The 24,331-nt window shown below is 41.9% G+C and overlaps 1 protein-coding gene across 1 annotated transcript in view; it reads right to left on the bottom strand.

Moving 5' to 3' along the window:
* The window catches only part of LOC124555949 (cell division cycle protein 20 homolog), a 131,164-nt gene that overhangs the window by 89,067 nt on the left and 17,766 nt on the right, over positions 1 to 24,331 (bottom strand). Inside the window, exons 2-3 of the mRNA XM_047129998.1 lie at positions 2,744 to 2,940; positions 1,369 to 1,523 (exon numbers count right to left, since the gene is read on the bottom strand). Of these exons, the coding sequence (XP_046985954.1) occupies positions 1,369 to 1,523; positions 2,744 to 2,940 (352 nt within the window). The remainder of the gene's footprint in view (positions 1 to 1,368; positions 1,524 to 2,743; positions 2,941 to 24,331) is intronic.

The following is a 24,331-nucleotide window of genomic DNA, read 5'->3' as shown; positions in this document are numbered from 1 at the left end:
TGAAGCATGAAGGATATACAGGGTGTTACAAAAAGGTACGGCCAAACTTTCAGGAAACATTCCTCACACACAAAGAAAGAAAATATGTTATGTGGACATGTGTCCAGAAATGCTTACTTTCCACGTTAGAGCTCATTTTATTACTTCTCTTCAAATCACATTAATCATGGAATGGAAACACACACCAAAAGAACGTACAAGCGTGACTTCAAACACCTTGTTACAGGAAATGTTCAAAATGTCCTCCGTTAGCGAGGATACATGCATCCACCTTCCGTCGGATGGAATCCCTGATGCGCTGATGCAGCCCTGGAGAATGGCGTATTGTATCAAGCCATCCACAATACGAGCACGAAGAGTCTCTACATTTGGTACCGGGGTTGCGTAGACAAGAGCTTTCAAATGCCCCCATAAATGAAAGTCAAGAGGGTTGAGGTCAGGAGAGCATGAAGGCCATGGAATTGGTCCACCTCTACCAATCCATCGGTCACCGAATCTGTTGTTGAGAAGCGTACGAACACTTCGACTGAAATGTGCAGGAGTTCCATCATGTATGAACCACATGTTGTGTCGTACTTGTAGAGGCACATGTTTTAGCAGCACAGGTAGAGTATCCGTATGAAATCATGATAACATGCTCCATTGAGCGTAGGTGGAAGAATATGGGGCCCAATCAAGACATCACCAACAATGCCTGCCCAAACGTTCACAGAAAATCTGTGTTGACGACGTGATTGCACAATTGCGTGCGAATTCTCATCAGCCCACACATGTTGATTGTGAAAATTTACAATTTGATCACGTTGGAATGAAGCCTCATCCGTAAAGAGAACACCTGCACGAAGAATTGCCTCGTCCATTACAGGTGTCCTCGTCGTTCTAGGTCTTCCCCAGTCGCGAGCCATAGGCTGGAATGTTCCGTGCTCCCTAAGACGCCGACCAATTGCTTCGAACGTCTTCCTGTTGGGACACCTTCGTTCTGGAAATCTGTCTCGATACAAACGTACCGCGCCACGGCTATTGCCCCGTGCTAATCCATACATCAAATGGGCATCTGCCAACTCCGCATTTGTAAACATTGCACTGACTGCAAAACCACGTTCGTGATGAACACTAACCTGTTGATGCTACGTACTGATGTGCTTGATGCACACTGTAGAGCAACGAGTCGCATGTCAACACAACCACCGAAGTCAACATTACCTTCCTTCAATTGGGCCAACTGGCGGTGAATTGAGGAAGTACAGTACATAGTGACGAAACTAAAATGAGCTCTAACATGGAAATTAAGTGTTTCCAGACACATGTTCACATAACATCTTTTCTTTATTTGTGTGTGAGAAATGTTTCCTGAAAGTTTGGCCGTACCTTTTTGTAACACCCTGTATATCTGAAAGAAGGAAGTTGTCATCGAAAAGACTCATCCCTCCACCTCCACCACCACCACCACCACCACCACCACCACCACCACCAAAACGAATGTTGCAATTTTTCTTGTAGAAATGTACATTAGACCCAGAACACTAGAGTAAGATAGTTTTATGGCATTATGTATGTTCTATATTGTCTAAATTTAGTGTAGACCATCCTAGTCTCTGTTGTTAGATATAGGAATTTAAAAATCTCAGTAACAAAAAATTGGAGGGTGATGGCAAAAATGTAACTGCATTTTCAGATTCAGCAAGTCCAAATTAGTTAGGTCCACAATGTTCTTTGCACCTGAAAAAAGTTTTTTTGTTGTATAGTGTAATTAAAACAATGATTCTGATGGATGTTATGATTTATCCCCAATTCAAATTGTTACATAGAGAAAATGGGGGGCAGGAGGGGCTGATGTGTGTATGTATTAGGTTTCCTTGTTCTTGGTGCATGAAATGTGAGTTTCTACTCTTCTCTTCATACATCACAGCTGCTTTCATGGCATATCTTATTTTCTCTCACACAACCAAATTGTAGTAGTTGGTCATTTATTTCAGAAAAAAGGTTTTCCAATTCTATTTGAGATATGTACCCCTCTTCTTTGTATCTTCAGTAGAATCTGTAAGTATACTTTCTTGCTGTGTGTTTGGTGTCTCCTGTGGAGTTCCAAAACAAATTTCTCAACGTCTATATCGACTTGCAACAGAAATTCATTGCTATTGAGACAGGGGTTGTATCTTCAGGTATAATTTTCTCTGTTATCAGTACAGTTGAAGATCATCTCCACATTACATAGTAGACTATTTTTGCTTAGGTAGCAGCAGTAGCAACTTTTAAAGTTTTAACATTAAGCAAATGAACCATAGTGATGGAAAACAGAATTTAAAAAATCTACAGGATCATGTCTATCCTAGGCCCAGAAACTATTTTAATATTTCTCATTTCTTTTTACTGAGATGTAACTTCTAAACAAAATTTTGGATATGGAACACTAGTTCATTCATAGCACACAGAAGGAATGCCATGTTACATTCATGCACTGAAGGAAAATTCATTGCCCAAATATTTAGCAGCTTAAGGGAACTACATAAAATCTAAATTGAATTGGATGACTGGACCTTAATCAGCACTGGCTTTGTTCTTTCAGATGCAGTAGTACATAATTGTTTTCAGCATCTACACTAGACATCTATTGTAATGAACTTAATACTTTCATAAAAATAGAATAAAATTCGACAGATCCAAATGTATGTTAATGCCAAAAACGTTTCTCAGATATCTACATTATGTTAGAAATACCGTTTTACCAATTTAATTTGATTACCTGAATACAGGATCTCTCTATTCCTATTGCGAGATGATTACCGCTCTTATTCCACTTCAGTGCTGTGGCAAACATTTCTCGATTTGTTTCGTCAAAAGCTGTAATTTTCTGAATCTCTTTTGATCCATTCCATATAAAAATGGCATCACCCAGTGATGATGCTAAACCATTTTTTCCCCAGTCTAAAGTATTTAAACCTGTAAATGATGACTATTTACTTACATTTAATTGGTGATTTGACTAGATTACAAATTTTAAAATAAATAAGAACATTGATTCATACACAGTTCACATGCTCCTAATAAGTAGGACTACCAGTTAATAGGTCCTTTTAGACTGAGTATAATGTCACTTAATAATAGAAGTTGCCAAATAGAACAGTAAATTCAGTGAACCATATATATCTGATTTAAAAAAAATCTGAAATGCAAGTTCAAATACAGCCAAGGAATCAAGTTAACTTCAGGATGAACCAGTAATGAATCAATCTCTAGACCATACAGTGTAAACAAAGGCAAATAACGAATTCAGTGGCACAATTTCTGCTATGTTTCACAGTTGGGAACATGTTTCAATGCTGACTGATGCCTGCAGAGGGTAACAGCATATTGTAATGGTCACCAAAGGACTTCCATCTGTTGTCTTAATGTTTCTGAAGTCCAGCAAAGTTTCTTTGAACACACTGTATACAGAGAAATAAGCAATCACCACCTTACATACAGTAGTGTGATGACCAGTGAATAAGCTATAATATGCTGATTTCCAATTAGTATTGTTGAACAATGAAGGTTACATGGGATGTATAATTCTCCTTATGCATCCATCAGTACACACTTTTCTCACGGATCTGAGTATGTAGCTTTATGGAAACACTTTAGAACTTTTAGTTTTAAAGTTAGAACATTAGGAACAAACACACTGAAACTACCTTCTGTATATGGCAAGGAAGTGTCATCTTGACACACTGCAGTGCTGCTTCCTTTCTGTTCATAGATCTGAATTTGAGGTTTTCTCATGCTTTACTGCTGCTTAGTCTGTAGTCAGGTTAGCACTAGACAACTCATCTCTGACGCACTATACACATTGAAACAAAAGCTTAGTGCTGCAAGTAAGAGAATGAAGCAATATAAAGAATCCAGACAAAGGAGCAAATGGAACAAGAACACAAAAGTTGTACGAAGGAATCTGAAAGCAGCAAATAAATCATAGATGCTGCCATTCTAGTGTAATCAGCAGATAGGAACATAACACAGTTGTGGACTAGATGGATTGCAAAAAAATTCTTGATGCTGTTCAACACACATGGCTTCTTAAAGTGCTGCAGATTTTTGATACATGCAGTTCAAAGATCAACACATTGTCATCTGTAATGAAACACTGGGAGACAACAGCTAAAATGCAGCAATAAAAAAACAACAGAGCGGATTCAGATCAAAGGAGGCATATTTCAAGAGATCAGCTTAAACCCCTGAAAGTTATATTCAGAACTCAATTTTCACCAGTTAGATCAGCTGGATTAGGGTGTATTAGGAGAAGCAACAATGGCTTAAGCTATATGTTAATGTTACAGTTTACATGAATGATAAACCATATGCCTTAACATAAAAACAGATTACTCACCTCCTACAAACAATATAAATGTTTTCTTGTAGTATAAGCTTGTCATTTCTCTTGATAAATTCAGGAGATTGAATATAAGAATGGGAAAGGGACAGGCTACCTGAGGCACTAAGAACTGTAGGTACACAAAATATAAGCACTTATGGGAGTATTGTATGCCAAAACATTTTCAGCAGTACTGACAATTGTATGGGAAGGAGAGACTGCTGCTCACCATAAAGAGGTGACACTGAATTGCAGGCAAGCACAACAAACGCACATGCACGCACAGACAGAGAGAGAGAGAGAGAGAGAGAGAGAGAGAGTGTGAGTGTGAGTGAGTGAGTGAGCGCGCGTGCTGAAAATTGAAAATGTTTTACCATACAATACTCTCATAAGTGTTTATATTTTGTGTATCTACAGTTCTTTGCACCTCTGGTATCCTGTATCTTTCACACGCATGCATGGCCACTTCCTAAGTTCAACATCAACAAGCAGTAACCACTCACAGGTGGCAGCACTAACAATGGAGTGTATATAAAGCATGTTGGTGGGACACAGAAAACAATGCAGTCACTGTTGTAATGTGGAAACAGCAATTTATCTTGTGTCCAAAAGGGCATGATCATTGGATTTTGGGCCAAGGGTGGAAGTTTTTCCAAAATGGCTACATTTGTAAGCTGTTTGTGTTCCACCATGGTTAAAGTACCAGGTGATCAAAAAGTAAGTATAAATTTGAAAACTGAATACATCACGGAATAATGTAGATAGAGAGGTACAAATTGACACACATACTTGGAGTGACGTGGGGTTTTATTAGAACCAAAAAAATACAAAAGTTCAAAAATGTCCAACAGATGGTGCTTCATCTGATCAGAATAGCAATAATTAGCATAACAGAGAAAGACAAAGCAAAGATGACGTTATTTATAGGAAATGCTCAATATGTCCACCATCATTCCTCAACAATAGCTGTAGTCGAGGAGTAATGTTGTGAACAGCACTGTAAAACATGTCCAGAGTTATGGTGAGGCATTGGCGTCGGATGTTGTCTTTCAGCATCCCTAGACATCTCGGTTGATCATGATACACTTGCGACTTCAGGTAACCCCAAAGCCAATAATTGCACGGACTGAGGTCTGGGAGGCCAAGCACGACAAAAGTGGCGGCTGAGCACACGATCATCACCAAACGACGCGCGCAAGAGATCTTTCATGTTGCTAGCAATATGGGGTGGAGCGCCATCCTGCATAAACATCGTACGTTCCAGCAGGTGTTTATCAGCCAGGCTGGGGATGATGTGATTCTGTAACATATTGGCGTACCTCTCACCCGTCACGGTAGCAGATACTGACGGTTTGCTGTCCAGCGCCATCTGGCCATCTGTCATTTTGTGAACTTCGTTTTTTTTTTTTTTTTGTCCTAATAAAACCCTATGTCATTCCAAGCATGTGTGTCAATTTTTACCTCTCTATCTACATTATTCCGTGGTTTATTAAGTTTTCAAATTTATACTGACTTTTTTATCTCCCGGTATACCATCAATGGTAACATGGTGCTATCCAAAACCAGTATCAAGGCCACTGTGGTGCACCACCGGCCATAGATGACAGGAGTGACTGATGGCTACAGAGATGTGTAAGGGTGAATAGATGTGCAACTGACCACCCAGTTGAACTAAGGGGCTATCAGAAGTCTCTCCTCAACAACCATTCAGTGAACTTGGCCACATATGGGCTTCAGCAGCAGGAACCTGATTCATGCACCCATCCTGACAGTTGTTCACACCAGTACTGCAACTGGATGTCAACAGAGTGGTGACAGGTGGCCATTTCAGATTAATCACATTTTATGCTGCATTGGATAGAGGGCCGTAGTTGTGTAAGGCGTGAAACACCCTAAAGCAAACACCCTGCAACAATTGTCAGATGGGTCCAGGCTGGAGGAAGGGAGGGATATGGTCTGTGACATTTCCTTGGTGATCATAGTATTCTGGAAGGCATAACAGATCCACAAAAATATGCATCTATACCTGGGTTCCGTGTCCACTCCTACACACAGTTTGTCTTTCCTCAGCGTGATGGCATCTAGTGGCATAGAATGTAATGTGTCACACGACTTGCAGTGTGTGTGCACGGTTTGAAGGGCACCAGGATGAGTTTAATACTCCTGTGGCCACTGAGCTTCCTAGATTTAAACCTAATCAGAAATATGTGGGACCACCTCAGTCAGGCTGTTTGCACCATGGATCTTTAACTGAGAAACAGAGTGCACCTGTCCATGGCACTGCAGTTGGCATGGCTTCACATTCTTTTTGGTACCTTCCAGGAGCTCACCGACACTCACCCTGCATGTCTCACATTTGTTCACGCTGTAAAAGTTGGTGTAAGCTTTTGACAGGTAGTCATATTAATGTGACTCGACCGTGAGTTACAATGTACAGCATCCGTAAACCTAAATCAGTTGGTGAATGGCTGACCACCCAACATGGGATTTTAAAAAGGGGGAGGGGGGTAGTGATTCCTTGGAGCAGATTAAGTCTTCCTCTGAAAATGCACCACCCAAAGTTTTGTTTGAAGTTATATGTTATATCATTACAACACATTGTTCCTGATTTAAGTAGCAATGCCTTTGTGGCAACATCACAATATACAATAGTAAGCTGCTGAGCATTGATGCATTTCTACTATCTGTCAGTGCCACAGATTTTATGGATAGGCCATAGTAAGTTTTTGAAGAAACGTGGCATATCATTGCGCTCTACATCTATGTCTGTGTCCCTTATTTGGACTGTTTTTTCCAAAAATAAGTATATACTAGACCACTTAGTAACTGATTTGGACATGAAGTACTGCTTAGGTAAACGCCACTTGTAAGTTACTTAGCACAGTCATGCAGGTGTTCTGTATGGTTAATATAAACACTATTGCAAAGAAATATTTAAAACAGAACTTTACTTAAATTATTGCTTCATAATGTACATACTTACAGACAAAATTGCATGAATGAGTTCTTCATAGAAAAAAAAGTATACTGAATGCTCTCTTCAGTATTACAAAATCATACTCTTGTGATTTAATATCAAATTTTCATACTTAGATACATGAAAGGTTGGCTATGTATGATCTTTATTGGAAGGATCTAAAACCAATTGTAAATGGTCTAAGACGCAAAAACTTTCATTTAAATGTACACGTATATTACATATCCAGGCAGGAGCTCTCCTTCAGCTACAGTTTTACTTTACATCTCTATTTTCACGTAGCACAAATATTTTTAAAATGCAAAATGCCTAACCTATTGTTTCTTCAATATCGCTACTGGTTTCCTGGAGTTTGTGTGCACGCAGGTCTCTTGACTATTCATATGACTTTGAAACTCAGCCCTGTCGGTTTTTTTAACGTTTTTGAACACATTCTGAGTTGATTTCTGAACGAATCACGAGTTGACTTTTGACTGCGTACATAGTGCATGTGATGTGTCTGCTAGGGGAATCCCCGTTGCATCTAGAAATAAACATACCCGCAGACTAAAGGTGTTGGGGCTGTACGAGCTGAGCCGAATAAACCTGAACGGGTGAATGCCAATAGCTGTTGGCTTATGTGGTTCATTCTGTGTATGATAAGCGTTGTTATAATTGTTAGCGAAATCCATAGATTCATGCTGCCAGAGTGGAAATAGACGGTTACCAGCAATAACAGGCAAGCATGACTACATATTATCTTCTCTGTGTATCCAAGAAAATGAAATGTTGACATAAAATTTTTGCCAACTCGCTACACTACAAAGGGCCAATTGTACTGTCCCAGGTTAGCAGCTGCTTAAGTTCTGTTACCGGAACAGCGTGGAAAACGCGTTGTACGAACACGTAATAACGCCCCCACGCCCGGGTTCGCGGGTTCGATTTCCGACGGGGTCAGGGATTTTCTCTGCCTCGTGATGGCTGGGTGTTGTGTGATGTCCTTAGGTTAGTTAGGTTTAAGTAGTTCTAAGTTCTAGGGACTGATGACCATAGATGTTAAGTCCCATAGTGCTCAGAGCCATTTGAATTTGTAATAACGCCCCTAATCGGAGATTAAACGCGTGATAACTGAACCGGTGATTTCGGCAGAGTTAGTTGAGTTAACCAGAGAATAAGTTTTGGAAATTTCAGGAATAGTTACAGAATTAGTGATGACAAGACTGATTATTAGAACGACGACGGAGAAGAAACGGGGACATCACATAAATTAAATGGAAGAATATGACGGTTCCAAATTTATACAAAAATTTCGACTACCACCACTTTTCGATCTCATGCTTGAGAAACTGGAGCACATGAATGAAATGTGAAGCTATTTTCTAACGTAAAACTTTTTGCTTGTAGTAGGCCTAATAGACATTTGATATTGGTACTCGTGGATTATATTCTGTCGTATTATTTATGTAAATGAGGTGGATAAAAATGACCATTTGTTCCAAAACAGTCTCCCTTATTTGGCGCGTGTTACACTTGCTGCACTATTAGAAAGGCCTATTTCGTTTCAACTAGCAGAGTGTGACAAAATAGACGTAATTAACCAGAGAAACCAAACCAGTCTTGGGTACTACTCGTGCTAACAGCTTTTGCAGTAAAACAACAGCATTTTGGTTTTTCGTGTTGCGAAACGTTTTATGAACTTAAGTGACGTAATATATTCTTTTGCAGAAAAGAAAGCGCGCCATGTAAAGCTGTAGCAAGATAAGAGAAAAAAAAAAAAAAAAAAAGAAATGCTGGGACCTAAGGATTGGAGAAATGTGTACTGTCTTTCTTGTCTTTCCTGGTTTCATGTTTCCTATATTTAATTTTATGGCGCACAAAAGGGAAAGTTATTAGCTAATAGGCAATAAAGAGTGCATATTTTCTGAGGGTTCTTATTCTCGCGGTCACAAGTAATTCCACACAGTATTACTTGTGATTTTTTTTAAAGGGGGGTAGAATGTCAAACCGGCCGACTGTGAGCAGGAGAGGTACCACAGGACATTTTAATCCATTGCCCTGAATATAGGCGTGATTGCTTCCATTACAAGGGAGCAGGAATGGAACCACAGGACATGTAAATTTCCAATGCCCTGAATATACGTTTGATGGCTTCCATTACAAAATATACACGTTTGAATTACACAGAGTAAAAGACAGTGACGTGCGATAGAAGAATACTGTGCGGAGAGGCGTGACACTTCAATTTGGCACACTGAAGATCAAATAACATGACTTACATTTCCTCGAACATGTATGTTTCATATATCAAACTCTTGAAAGATGTGCTGTACAAAATTAACATGTTTTTGAAAATCGATTTAAAAAAAAATTACGTGCTGTCTCAAAACGTGCGAGCGGTGGTCGGGGGTGGGGGACGCCTCTTTGTATTACTGCATAAGGTTCCGTGCATGATGGTATTAGTTTTCCCCATAGGTCAAATGGGCCACATGTGGCCCACAACTTCTTTCAGAGCTGCCCTTAAGCCTAGCAGGACGAAAGGCAATGCTTCCATCCAGTTTTCACTCTGCCCATAAACTCTATCTTCAATGTGTAGTGTAGTCCCGTTACTTGCAGGATGGTACCTGGTGGTGCAAACATCTGAGCAACCACACGCTCAAAGAAACTCCTGAAAAAATGCTTTAAGTTGCCTGCTTCTGTCGGTGGTAATCGTTTGTGGGGATATGAACCGTGAAACCCGTTTACTATCGTTTTTGCCAATGTAACTGCTAGAGTGCTGCAACGCTCAGTGTTTGACCGGTCACGGCTCGCCTGTTGACAGGGGGACCGAGCCGCCCGTGTCAGGCCCCCATACGACTCGGCTCGGCACGTACTCGCCCCGTGTCTGTTGTCCGGATTGCGGACACGCGGATAAACGAGCATAACCGGTCAACGTTGACGTCTCGTCTCGTCTCACCTCACCTCGCCCCGGGTCGCTGCACTGTACTGTACAAATACAACGTCTCTCTCTCTCTCTCTCTCTCTCTCTCTCTTAATACAAAAGTAACGTTTCCAAGACCGCGTACTTGACACAGCTAAATTCATAAAGCACTTGGAAAGTAAAATGACATTTCAATACAACTGCGGATACAAGACGAGTCTCATTTCCAAACAGAAGATATATTTTCCTTTCATTAATGGAAACATTAAATAAGTGCTGTTCCCGTAATCTAGAAGACAACCATCATCATAAAGAAAGCATACAAAGAACATTAAACATTTACAGACTTAACTTTTCATACTTTTCATTTGTTTGTAACAGAAACAAAATTATAGTTATTGTTGATCACCAGTAAATCACTAACGCGTTCCGGATTTAATTGGTGTGGCCATATTTTAGTAACATGCCGACTTTACTAAAGCATCTTTCACTAGGTGCGCTTGTTGCTAGGATACATAAAATACGTCTTGCAACTGCAGCAAGGCCTGGCAGATCTGTTTCATGTCTGCTCCACCACTTTAAGATATCATCATCATCATCATCATCATCATCATCATCATCATCTCCGGGGTGCATTAAAATGCAGAGATCTACTTCATCTGCTGCGGATGATATGTTGTTCCTCCATTCCTTGAAACGATATCTCTTTCTGGCTCGTGATGACAAAGTACTTGAAGGATCTATGATACTTCCGCAGTAACAGAAGGGATTATGCTGTTTCTTACTCCATCAGCTTGTTCTTTGACATGTCTGCTTATAGTAGAGGGATGTGGCATGACATCTGCCACGTTAACTTTTCCATAATGCGCACCTAGATGTATTAATTCTTGGCCTAGTTCTCTGAAACCTTCACCGGAAACAGCATTAAAAGGACAGATATCTTTAGTACATATTGCAAGACACTTTGCTGTAGTACTATTTTTTATTATTGCCGGTATCCCTCAAGGAGCTGTATCTTTGTGAGGTTTCTTGCAACTATGTTTCTCTAGATGAGTGGTTCCCGACTCGAAACACAATAATGTTGAGCAGTTTATGCTTGATACGTACCCAGTAGATGCACTGTTTTCGTCTACAACCAACAGAAATGTACTCCATACTTGACTTTTTAGACCTTCCCGTTTCTTCAATGTGTAAGCATTGGTTTCAATCTTACGTCTTACTGCACTGGCTTCCTCGCGCAGCATGATTACAGAGAGAGACACACCACAAATGAGAAGCTTGTACTGGCTGCAGTCTCACACGGATAAGGACACTATAATGTGTTTGCAGTTACCTGCTACGTATTCGGTCACGGCTTCTATGCTCGGTCACTAGAACTAGTGCGGGCAGCCTATCCAGTTAGGGTGTGCTCGCCCCATCTCTTATTTTGTGCTCCCCTACTCGATCATGCAGGACTCTATAGTCCGTGAGACGAGTGATTGGTACTGACAGTTCCGGCGGGCAGACGGCGCTGTTGCCGAACGTGGCTCACAGCACGCGGCGCCCTGTCTGCTACACGCAATCTCTAGCAGCAGAAATAAAAGCGAGACAAAATACAAGTCGTATTGGTACGCGTGAATTTATTTAAAGTCGATGCTTGAAATATATTAACTCGAATACTGATAAGAGCTATTTAGTACAAGTATCTAAGATGCTGAAACATAATAAAGTTATTTGTTAAACTTCACAACTGAAATGAAAACTATTTTCGCAAGTTGTTGAACATTAGCAGTTTTGGTTTCCATTGTTAAGTATTAGCATTATTAATTTGTTCTACTACAAGCTACAGAATAATTGGTCAGTGTATTAAGAGTTATAATCTGAAGAAAGTACTCACAATATGATGATCTGGTTGTAGATCGATAGCAAACTCCCTCCTTACATTCCTGAATACGTTATAGTTACTGTAATGGAAAAACACCACTCACATCACTGTCAGAATCTGATTTGACATTGTCTTCCTCAGCACTACTCTAACTATCACTGCTCTCTTCCAGATGTATAATTAAATTTTCGATGCATTCTTCCACAACCCCTTCGGTTTTGGCCGCCTCTCTGATGGCACTTGCAGTGCTGTTTACAATTTTAGCCCACGTCTCGCTTGTCACTTAATTGATAGCTGCTGGAAGGAGAGTTTCCACTTCAGAGATCGTGAATTTTTTATTGTTTGCAGCAATGTAATTTTTTATCTGCGCCCACACTCCTTCAATTGCAATGAAGTGACAGTGGTATGGAGGAAGCCGAACGATTTCATGCCCGTGCCTTTTAGCAATCTCGTCAATTACATATGTTGGAAATTGGGGTTTCTTTTGTGCCACAATGTCGAGCAGTTCCGCCTTCCTTAAATCTTCTCTGAAATCTACTTTTCGCCGTTTCAACCACTGAATGATATCGTCTTTTTTTGTTGCCAAGGTTGGTGCCTTATCGTGAACAACGGAATGATATGGCGCATTGTCCGTAACAATCACTGATGGACTTGTCAGATTCGTCATAAGCGATGTCTCGAACCATTCTTGAAATACTACACTGTTCATTTCTTCATGGTAATCTCCCGTCTTTTTTGACCGAAACATTTTCAAGCAGTTTGGCACAAAACCTTTCAATGTTCCTGCATGTAAGACAATAATACGCCCTCCTTTGCCAACAGGCACTGCCATTGTCCCCTCGGGCGTTCCATCATTCCAGCCTCTACGTAAAGAATGGCTGGCATTGACCCAAGTTTCATCTAACCACACTATACTTTCGAATTCCACACCCATGATCCTGCGCAGAAATCTGCACCACCATGCAACTACATCTGTCCTTTCCATTAATATTTTGCGTCCGTTAAACAGTGAATAGCTGAAGCCTATGTCTTTCAACACTGTACGCAATGAAAATTTGCTCCCTTTAAAAAGATCGTCTTTCTGAAGCGACACCAGTAATTTAGATAGAGTGGGATGTTCCCTTCTCTTATAATAGCTGTATATATGACGACGAATAGCGTCTTTCTGAAAATCGTCCAAAGCTGTCACCTGCTTATTTCTCGGTCGCTTCTTTCCTGGTGTGTGCAGCTTTGTTGTGCCACTCTCGTCACAATCTACACTATACTGTTCTTTCCCTATCTTTACAACAGTGTTCTTACTTATTTTCAATGCTGCTGCAGTTCTCTTCACAACCTGAACAACAGGAATTAAGGGCCCACCTTTGTCCTTTTCTTTCTCAAAGTAATCCCTCACAGAGCACACGAATTCACGGGCCTGGGTGTGTAGCACACTTTTCTTCCTCCGTTTCACTTCTTGTGTTGGGCTGGTACTACCCGCCGCACTAGACATTGTTTACAACGAAACATAAACAAAGAAACACTAAAAACAACAAAAACGAAATAAACTGCGAATGCAACTTAGACAAACGACGAACGACCGCACCGCCTGCACGCGAGACACTGGTAAGTTTCATAAGCGCGCGCGACCGGGTTTCAGAGCGGCAACGTGGCCCGTGCTACCCGCTCAAAGTCAGGCCGTCATTGGCTGCGTGCCTGCGGTCGCTAGGCAACGGAAAGACGCTACCGAGCTGTCAATACCAAAGACTCGTCTCCCAGACTATAGTAACTGCAGTAAATTCTGTGTCGGGTTATGCTTTAGGCCATCTTGTGAAGCCATCTATCACTGTGAGCAAGTAACAGTAATTGTCCACAAATGGCAAGGGGCCTACCAAGACTACATTAATGCGTGAATCTCACTGTAGGAATACAGTGCCGACACATGCCTGCCTACTTTATGTTGATGCATCAAATGATGTCGAAAAATCTGACCATACTACGGGATTTGTCACACCATAAAGATATAACACTTCTGGGACATGCACCTGCACTAGTTCTAAGAAACTGCTGTTCTTCCCATAATAAACAGTTATCAGGGTCACGTCCTTGTGCCTTAGCAGTAACATCCCACTGTACAACTTTAATGTTTGTGCAGCATCTGGACATAAAATTCTCCGACACATTTTTGCTTCTTCTAATGTGACGCACGTCACGAACTCTACATGGATCCATTGTCTAAGAGACATGTTTGAGGTACCTTTTTCGAAGGACGCCGCTAGGGGGCGTGGCCAGTTTAGATGTAGAGATGTTTCTCTTCGTCTGTATCTCTAAAATGCCAGATGGCAGCACACATGGTGTACAGCTCTGTCTATGGCACTCCAATTGTTCTGGAAGTCGGTGAGAAATTGAGAAAAAATGCTAATGGTTGCCATGTACCATCTACAAACTGCTAGAGGATTCTGGATAGTGGAAGTACCTGCCGCAGCGAGAAGCGGTGTTCGCTGTACCTCGTTCACGTCCTCCCATTTAACGTTGTCGTTTCTGTGTTGCTCCATTATTTTTTCGTGTTCCACTGTATGATTTTGGAATGCGCCATGTATCTCTATGTGCCACTCAATTGTTGTTGCCTATCTTCAGGTCTGTACTCTACTGCGATGCTCATTTTCGTTTGTCAGCCAACACGCGTGAAACAAAGTTTGGATTGACGAATGTACTGCTATAACTCACGTAAATAATTAAACTCACAAATTTTCGAAACAAATTATCAGATTTTGCAAAATAATGAAACCCAATTTATGTAAATAAATCAGCAAAGGATATTTTCTGTGTAAAAGAAAAAAAAATGGTTCAAATGGCTCTGATCACTATGGGACTTAACATCTGAGGTCATCAGTCCCCAAGAACTTAGAACTACTTAAACCTAGCTAACCTAAGGATATCACATACAGCCATGCCCGAGGCAGGATTCGAACCTGCGACCGTAGCGGTCGCGCGGTTCCAGACTGGAGTGCCTAGAACTGTAAAAGACAGAATTACTGTTTATACTGATAGAAAGCTCTAATCATATGCATATCGAAAACATGGTAGGAACACTTTTCTTAATTTAGTCAAATGCTGGTAATTAACGAAGTTATTCAAACATTGTTCATTATGCTTATTTGATGGAAATCCAAGTAATAACATTGTTTTCTGGCCACATTGTGTGAATCAAAGAAATAAGAGCAATTGTAACATTTCTGTAAATATGTCAAATTAACTTCATGTGATAAGTTTTTAATTGTAATCTCTAAAAATAAGAATACTAACAATCAAGTAACTTTGAAAATGCGTGTCAGTAGGGTAGTTGTGGAGATCACTGTTCGCTGTTAATCTACTTTTTCGGTGGACCATTTTGTCTGCGTAACAAAATGTTATGAAATGTATAAAGACGTATCTTTTACTCAGTTCACTTAGCATGCTGAACGTATTATGCTTCCAAATCCTGTTCTTGTTAAGAGTTCCAGGAAATAAAGGAAGAAAACTTAAGTAGGCCTACTCATATGAAACGTTTATATTTCTCCGATTCTTAACTGCAAGCAAGCTTAAACATACTAATGTTGGCCCGTGCTCTTATGTGGCCGTGGAGTGATGATGTTATTGTGGTCTTCAGTCCTGAGACTGGTTTGATGCAGCTCTCCATGTTACTCTATCCAGTGCAAGCTGCTTCATCTCCCAGTACGTACTGTAACTTACATCCTTCTGAATCTGCTTAGTGTATTCACGTCTTTGTCTCCCTCTACGATTTTTACCCTCCACGCTGCCCTCCAATGCTAAATTTGTGATCCCTTGATGTCTCAGAACATGTCCTACCAACCGGTCCCTTCTTCTTGTCAAGTTGTGCCACAAACGCCTCTTCTCCCCAATTCTATTCAATACCACCTCATTAGTTATGTGATCTACTCATCTAATCTTCAGCATTCTTCGGTAGCACCACATATCGAAAACTTCTATTCTATTCTTGTCCAAACTATTTATCGTCCATGTTTCACTTCCATACATGTCTACACTCCATACAAATACTTTCAGAAACGACTTCCTGACAAACCTATACTCGATGTTAACAAATTTATCTTCTTCAGAAACGCTTTCCTTTGCCACTGCCAGTCTACATTTTATATCCTCTCTACTTCGACCATCATCAGTTACTTTGCTCCCAAAATAGCAAAACTCCTTTACTACTTTAAATGTCTCATTTCCTAATCTAATACCCTCAGCATCACCCGACTTAATTCGACTACATTCCATTATCCTCGTTTTGCTTTCGTTGGTGTTCATCTTATATCCTCTTTTCAAGACACTGTCCATTCCGTTCAGCTGCTCCTCCAGGTCCTTTGCTGTCTCTGACAGAATTACAATGTCATCGGCGAACCTCAAAGCTTTTATTTCTTCTCCATGGATTTTAATACCTACTCCGAACTTTCCTTTTGTTTCCTTTACTGCTTGCTCAATATACAGATTGAACAACATCGGGGAGAGGCTACAACCCTGTCTCACTCCCTTCCCAACCAATGCTTCCCTTTCATGTCCCTCAACTCTTATAACTGCCATCTGGTTTCTGTACAAATTGTAAATAGCCTTTCGCTCCCTGTATTTTACCCCTGCCACCTTCAGAATTTGAAAGACAGTATTCCAATCAACATTGTCAAAATCTTTCTCTAAGTCTATAAATGCTAGAAATGTAGATTTGCCTTTCCTTAATCTTTCTTCTAAGGTAAGTCGTAGGGTCAGTATTGCCTCACGTGTTCCAACGTTTCTACGGAATCGAAACTGATCTTCCCCGAGGTCGGCTTCTACCAGTTTTTCCATTCGTCTGTAAAGAATTGGCGTTAGTATTTTGCAGCTGTGACATATTAAATTGAGAGTTCCATAATTTTCACATCTGTCAACACCTTTCTTTGGGATTAGAATTATTATATTCTTCTTGAAGTCTGAGGGAATTTCGCCTGTCTCATACATCTTGCTCACCAGATGGTAGAGTTTTGTCAGGACTGGCTCTCCCAAGGCTGTCAGTAGTTCTAATGGAATGTTGTCTACTCCCGGGGCCTTGTTTCGACTTAGGTCTTTCAGTGCTCTGTCAAACTCTTCACGCAGTGTCATATCTCCCATTTCATCTTAATCTACATCCTCTTCCATTTCCATAATATTGTCCTCAAGTACATTGCCCTTATATAGACCCTCTATATACACCTTCCACCTTTATGCTTCCCTTCTTTGCTTAGAACTGGGTTTCCATCTGAGCTCTTGAATTCATACAGGTGATTCTCTTTTCTCCAAAGTTCTCTTTAATTTTCCTGTAGGCAGTATCTATCTTACCCCTAGTGAGCTAAGCCTCTACATCCTTGCATTTGTCCTCTAGCCATCCCTGCTTAGCCATTTTGCACTTCCAGTCGATCTCATTTTTGAGACGTTTGTATTCCTTTTTGCCTGCTTCACTTACTGCATTTTTGTACTTTCTCCTTTCATCAATTAAATTCAGTATCTCTTCTGTTACCCAAGGATTTCTAGTAGTCCTCGTCTTTTACCTACTTGATCCTCTGCTGCGTTCACTACATCATCCCTCAGAGCTACCCATTCTTCTTCTACTGTATTTCTTTCCCCCATTCCTGTCAATTGTTCCCTTATGCTCTCCCTGAAACTCTCTACAACCTCTGGTTCTTTCAGTTTATCCAGGTCCCATCTCCTTAAATTCCCACCTTTTTGCAGTTTCTTCAGTTTCAATCTGCAGTTCATAACCAATAGATTGTGGTCAGAATCCACATCTGCCCCTGGAAATGTCTTACAATTTAAAACCTGGTTCCTAAATCTCTGTCTTACCATTATACAGGGTGTTACAAAAAGGTACGGCCAAACTTTAAGGAAACATTCCTCACACACAAAGAAAGAAAATATGTTATGTGGACATGTGTCCGGAAACGCTTACTTTCCATGTTAGAGATCATTTTATTACTTCTCTTCAAATCACATTAAACATGGAATAGAAACACAGCAACAGAACGTACCAGCGTGACTTCAGACACTTTGCTACAGGAAATGTTCAAAGTGTCCTCCGTTAGCGAGATACATGCATCCACCCTCCGTCGTATGGAATCCCTGATGCGCTGATGCAGCCCTGGAGAATGGCGTATTGTATCACAGCCGTCCACAATACGAGCACAAAGAGTCTCTACATTTGGTACCGGGGTTGCGTAGACAAGAGCTTTCAAATACCCCCATAAATGAAAGTCAAGAGGGTTGAGGTCAGGAGAGCGTGGAGGCCATGAAATTGGTCCACCTCTACCAATCCATCGGTCACCGAATCTGTTGTTGAGAAGCGTACGAACACTTCGACTGAAATGTGCAGGAGCTCCATCATGCATGAACCACATGTTGTGTCGTACTTGTAAAGGCACTAGTTCTAGCAGCACAGGTAGAGTATGCCATATGAAATCATGATAATGTGCTCCATTGAGCGTAGGTGGAATAACATGGGGCCCAATCAAGACATCACCAACAATGCCTGCCCAAACGTTCACAGAAAATCTGTTTCGATGACGTGATTGCACAATTGCGTGCGGATTCTCGTCAGCCCACACATGTTGATTGTGAAAATTTACAATTTCATCACGTTGGAATGAAGCCTCATCCGTAAAGAGAACGTTTGCACTGAAATGAGGATTGACACATTGTTGGATGAACCATTCGCAGAAGTGTACCCGTGGAGGCCAATCAGCTGCTGATAGTGCCTGCACACGCTGTACATGGTACGGAAACAACTAGTTCTCCCGTAGCACTCTCCATACAGTGACGTGGTCAACGTTACCTTGTACAGCAGCAACTTCTCTGACGCTGACATTAGGGTTATCGTCAACCGCACGAAGAATTGCCTCGTCCATTGCAGGTGTCCTCGTCGTTATAGGTCTTCCCCAGTCGCGAGTCATAGGCTGGAATGTTCCGTGCTCCCTAAGACGCCGATCAATTGCTTCGAACGTCTTCCTGTCGGGACATCTTCGTTCTGGAAATCTGTCTCGATACAAACGTACCGCGCCACGGCTATTGCCCCGTGCTAATCCATACATCAAATGCGCATCTGCCAACTCCGCATTTGTAAACATTGCACTGACTGCAAAACCACGTTCGTGATGAACACTAACCTATTGATGCTACGTACTGATGTGCTTGATGCTGGTACTGTAGAGCAATGAGTCGCATGTCAACAAGCACCGAAGTCAACATTACCTTCCTTCAATTGGGCCAACTGGCGGAGAATCGAGGAAGTACAGTACATACTGACTAAACTAAAATGAGCTCTAACATGGAAAGTAAGCGTTTCCGGACATGTCCACATAACATGTTTTCTTTATTTGTGTGTGAGGAATGTTTCCTCAAAGTTTGGCCGTACCTTTTTGTAACACCCTGTATAATCTGATACCTTCTAGTATCTCCAGGATTCTTCCATGTATAAAACCTTTTATGATTCTTGAACCAAGTGTTAGCTATGATTAAGTTATGCTCTGTGCAAAATTCTACCAGACGGCTTCCTCTCATTTCTTACCCCCAATCCATATTCACCTACTATGTTTCCATCTCTCCCTTTTCCCTTTTCCTACTATCGAATTCCAGTCACCCATGACTATTAAATTTTCGCCGGCCGCGGTGGTCTAGCGGTTCTAGGCGCTGAGTCGGAACCGCGCGACTGCTACGGTCGCAGGTTCGAATCCTGCCTCGGGCATGGATGTGTGTGATGTCCTTAGGTTAGTTAGGTTTTAGTAGTTCTAAGTTCTAGGGGACTGATGACCACAGACGTTAAGTCCCATAGTGCTCAGAGCCATTTGAACCATTATTAAATTTTCGTTTCCCTTCACTACCTGAATAATTTCTTTTATCTCATCATACATTTCATCAATTTCTTCATCATCTGCAGAGCTAGTTGGCATATAAACTTTTACTACTGTAGTAGGCGTGGGCTTCGTGTCTGTCTTGGCCACAATAATGCGTTCACTATGCTGTTTGTAGCAGCTTACCCGCACTCCTATTTTTTTATTCATTATTAAAGCTACTCCTGCATTACTCCTATTTGATTTTGTATTTATAACCCTGTATTCACCTGACCAGAAGTCTTTGATGGAATTCTACGTTGTTGCTCTGGAAGACAGCTTACACGTTTTAAGCGAATTACGTTTCAAAATCCGTGTGGGATATATATACACTGATGAGCCAAAACATTACGACCACTTGCTTAATAGCGTGTTTGTTCATCTTTGGAACCAAATAAATCACTGATTCTGCGTATCGGCGATCCGACAGTTTGTTTGTAGGCTTGTGGAGGTATGTCCATTAGACATCTAAACACAGATAATGTAATTCGTGTAAATAACGCTCCGCTGATTTGCTTTCGTGGTGATGGCGCCCAATGGCGACCCAGATGGGTAATTAGGATTTAGATCAAGCGAAGTTATACTGCTGAAAGATGACATTGTCGCCGGGTCAGACATCAAGCATGAAGGATGCATGTGGTTCGCAGCTGTCACCATGTCGTCGATTACTACCGCAAATCCCATGCAAGCGCAGCAGGATGTCTCCCACAACATAATACTGCTCCCACCACCCTACGTACATGGTGCGCTGCACTCTTTGAGCCGCCGTTCACCTTGAGACAACCGTCGACCTGGTGTAGCGAAAAATGTGATTCATCCGAAGAGTCGACACGTTTTCATTAATCGACTGTCTAATCTCGATTGTCCCGTGCCCACTGAAATCTTAATTCACGATTTCATTTGGTTGGGTTGTTCGGCGGGAGAGACCAAACAGCGAGGTCATCGGTCTCATCGAATTAGGGAAGGACGGGAAAGGAAGTCGGCCTTGTCCATTCAAAGGAACCATCCCAGCATTTGCCTGGAGCGATTTAGGGAAACCACGGAAACCCTAAATAAGGATGGGCGGACGTGGGATTGAACCGTCGTCGTCCTGAATGCGAGACCAGTGTGCTAACCACTGAGCCACCTCGCTCGATGTTATTTGGTCAACACGTGAACGCACAGAAGTGGACTGCTGCAGAGCAGCATGTTCAACAATGTACAATGAACAGTGTGCTCCGAAACACTTGCGCGTGCACCAGCCCTGTGCTCTTGTAGCACAGATCATCTATCCTACTTTACAGAGCAGACAAGCCTCCAAACACCGCGTTCTGTGAAGATTCGTGGACGTCCAACCATTTCATGCCTAGTGGTATTTTCACTGTCTTTTTCCGTAGATACTCACGCCAGTAGCTCGTGAAAATTTGATCAGATTCGCTGTTTCTACACAGAGTACGCGAAAGAACTTGCCCCCTTCTAACAGCCGTGTACCGCAAGTCTCTAGAGGAACGGAAGGTTCCAAATGATTGGAAAAGAGCACAGGTTGTCCCAGTCTTCAAGAAGGGTCGTCGAGCAGATGCGCAAAACTATAGACCTATATCTCTTACGTCGACCTCTTGTAGAATTTTAGAACATGTTTTTTGCTCGCGTATCATGTCATTTCTGGAAACCCAGAATCTACTATGTAGGAATCAACATGGATTCCGGAAACAGCGATCGTGTGAGACCCAACTAGCTTTATTTGTTCATGAGACCCAGAAAATATTAGATACAGGCTCCCAGGTAGATGCTATTTTTCTTGACTTCCGGAAGGCGTTCGATACAGTTCCGCACTGTCGCCTGATAAAGTAAGAGCCTACGGAATATCAGACCAGCTGTGTGGCTGGATTGAAGAGTTTTTAGCAAACAGAACACAGCATGTTGTTATCAATGGAGAGACGTCTACAGACGTTAAAGTAACCTCTGGCCTGCCACAGGGGAGTGTTATGGGACCATTGCTTTTCACAATGTATATATAAATGACCTAGTAGAGAGTGTCGGAAGTTCCATGCGGCTTTTCGCGGATGATGCTGTAGTATACAGAGAAGTTGCAGCATTAGAAAATTGTAGCGAAATGCAGGAAGATCTGCAGCAGATAGGCACTTGGTGCAGCGAGTGGCAACTGTCCCTTAACGTAGACGAATGTAATGTATTGCGAATACATAGAAAGAAGGATCCTTTATTGTATGATTATATGATAGCGGAACAAACACTGGTAGCAGTTACTTCTGTAAAATATTTGGGAGTATGCGTGCGGAACGATTTGAAGTGGAATGATCATATAAAATTAATTGTTTGTAAGGCGGGTACCAGGTTGAGATTCATTGGGAGAGTGCTTAGAAAATGTAGTCCATCAACAAAAGAGGTGGCTTACAAAACACTCGTTCGACCTATACTTGAGTATTGCTCGTCAGTGTGGGATCCGTACCAGATCGGGTTGACGAAGGAGATAAAGATCCAAAGAAGAGCGGCGCATTTCGTCACAGGGTTACGAGGTGCATTCAAGTTCTAAGGCCTCAGATTTTTTTTCTGATTAACTACTCACCTGAAATCGATGAAACTGGCGTTACTTCTCGACGTAATCGCCCTGAAGACGTACACATTTTTCACAACGCTGACGCCATGATTCCATGGCAGCGGCGAAGGCTTCTTTAGGAGTCTGTTTTGACCACTGTAAAATCACTGAGGCAATAGCAGCATGGCTGGTGAATGTGCGGCCACGGGAGTGTCTTTCATTGTTGGAAAAAGCCAAAAGTCACTAGGAGCCAGGTCAGGTGAGTAGGGAGCATGAGGAATCACTTCAAAGTTGTTATCACGAAGAAACCGTTGCGCAACGTTAGCTTGATGTGCGGGTGCGTTGTCTTGGTGAAACAGCACATGCGCAGCCCTTCCCGGACGTTTTCGCTGCAGTGCAGGAAGGAATTTGTTCTTCAAAACATTTTCGTAGGATGCACCTGTTACCGTAGTGCCCTTTGGAACGCAATGGTTAAGGATTACGCCCTCGCTGTCCCAGAACATGGACACCATCATTTTTTCAGCACTGGCGGTTACCCGAAATTTTTTTGGTGGCAGTGAATCTGTGTGCTTCCATTGAGCTGACTGCTGCTTTGTTTCTGGATTGAAAAATGGCATCCACGTCTCATCCATTGTCACAACCGACGAAAAGGAAGTCCCATTCATGCTGTCGTTGCGTGTCAACATTGCTTGGCAACATGCCACACGGGTAGCCATGTGGTCGTCCGTCAGCATTCGTGGCACCCACCTGGATGACACTTTTCGGATTTTCAGGTCGTCATTCGGGATTGTGTGCACAGAACCCACAGAAATGCCAACACTGGAGGCGATCTGTTCAACAGTCATTCGGCGATCCCCCAAAACAATTCTCTCCACTTTCTCAATCATGTCATCAGACCAGCTTGTGCGAGCCCGAGGTTGTTTCAGTTTGTTGTCACACGATGTTCTGCCTTCATTAAACTGTTGCACCCACGAACGCACTTTCGACACATCCATAACTCCATCACCACATGTCTCCTTCAACTGTCGATGAATTTCAATTGGTTTCACACCACACAAATTCAGAAAACGAATGATTGCACGCTGTTCAAGTAAGGAAAACGTCGCCATTTTAAGTGTTTAAAACAGTTCTCATTCTCGCCGCTTTCGGTAAAATTCCATCTGCCGTACGGTGCTGCCATCTCTGGGATGTATTGACAATGAACGCGGCCTCATTTTAAAACAATGCGCATGTTTCTATCTCTTTCCAGTCCGGAGAAAAAAAATCGGAGGCCTTAGAACTTGGATGCACCTCGTATTTGGTAACCGCGATAGCGTTACGGAGATGTTTAGCAGGCTCGAGTGGCAGACTCTGCAAGAGAGGCGCTCTGCATCGCGGTGTAGCTTGCTCGCCAGGTTTCGAGAGGGTGCGTTTCTGGATGAGGTATCAAATATATTGCTTCCCCCTACTTATACCTCCCAAGGAGATCATGAATGTAAAATTAGAGAGATTCGAGCGCGCACAGAGGCTTTCAGACAGTCGTTCTTCCCGTGAACCATACACGACTAACAGGAAAGGGAGGTAATGACAGTGGCACGTAAAGTGCCCTCCGCCACACACCGTTGGGTGGTTTGCGGAATATAAATGTAGATGTACTCGTTCACAGGCTCCACATAATAATAATTTGCAGTTGTTGAGGGTGTTATGTGACAGGGCGAATCACAATCACCAAAAACGTTGTACATACATGAAACTACAGTATTTTGTTGTAGGTACCGCTTTACTGTGCGAAGTGTTAATATTCAGACATGAATACGTAGCAGAAAAAAAATGCACTGGTCGTGCTTTGCAATGCTTACTGGCGAC

Source organism: Schistocerca americana, chromosome X (genome assembly GCF_021461395.2).
Source record: "Schistocerca americana isolate TAMUIC-IGC-003095 chromosome X, iqSchAmer2.1, whole genome shotgun sequence".
Taxonomy (NCBI): Eukaryota; Metazoa; Arthropoda; class Insecta; order Orthoptera; family Acrididae; genus Schistocerca; species Schistocerca americana.
The sequence above is the reverse complement of the archived record's forward strand: the minus strand, read 5'-3'. Positions and strand labels throughout refer to the sequence as shown.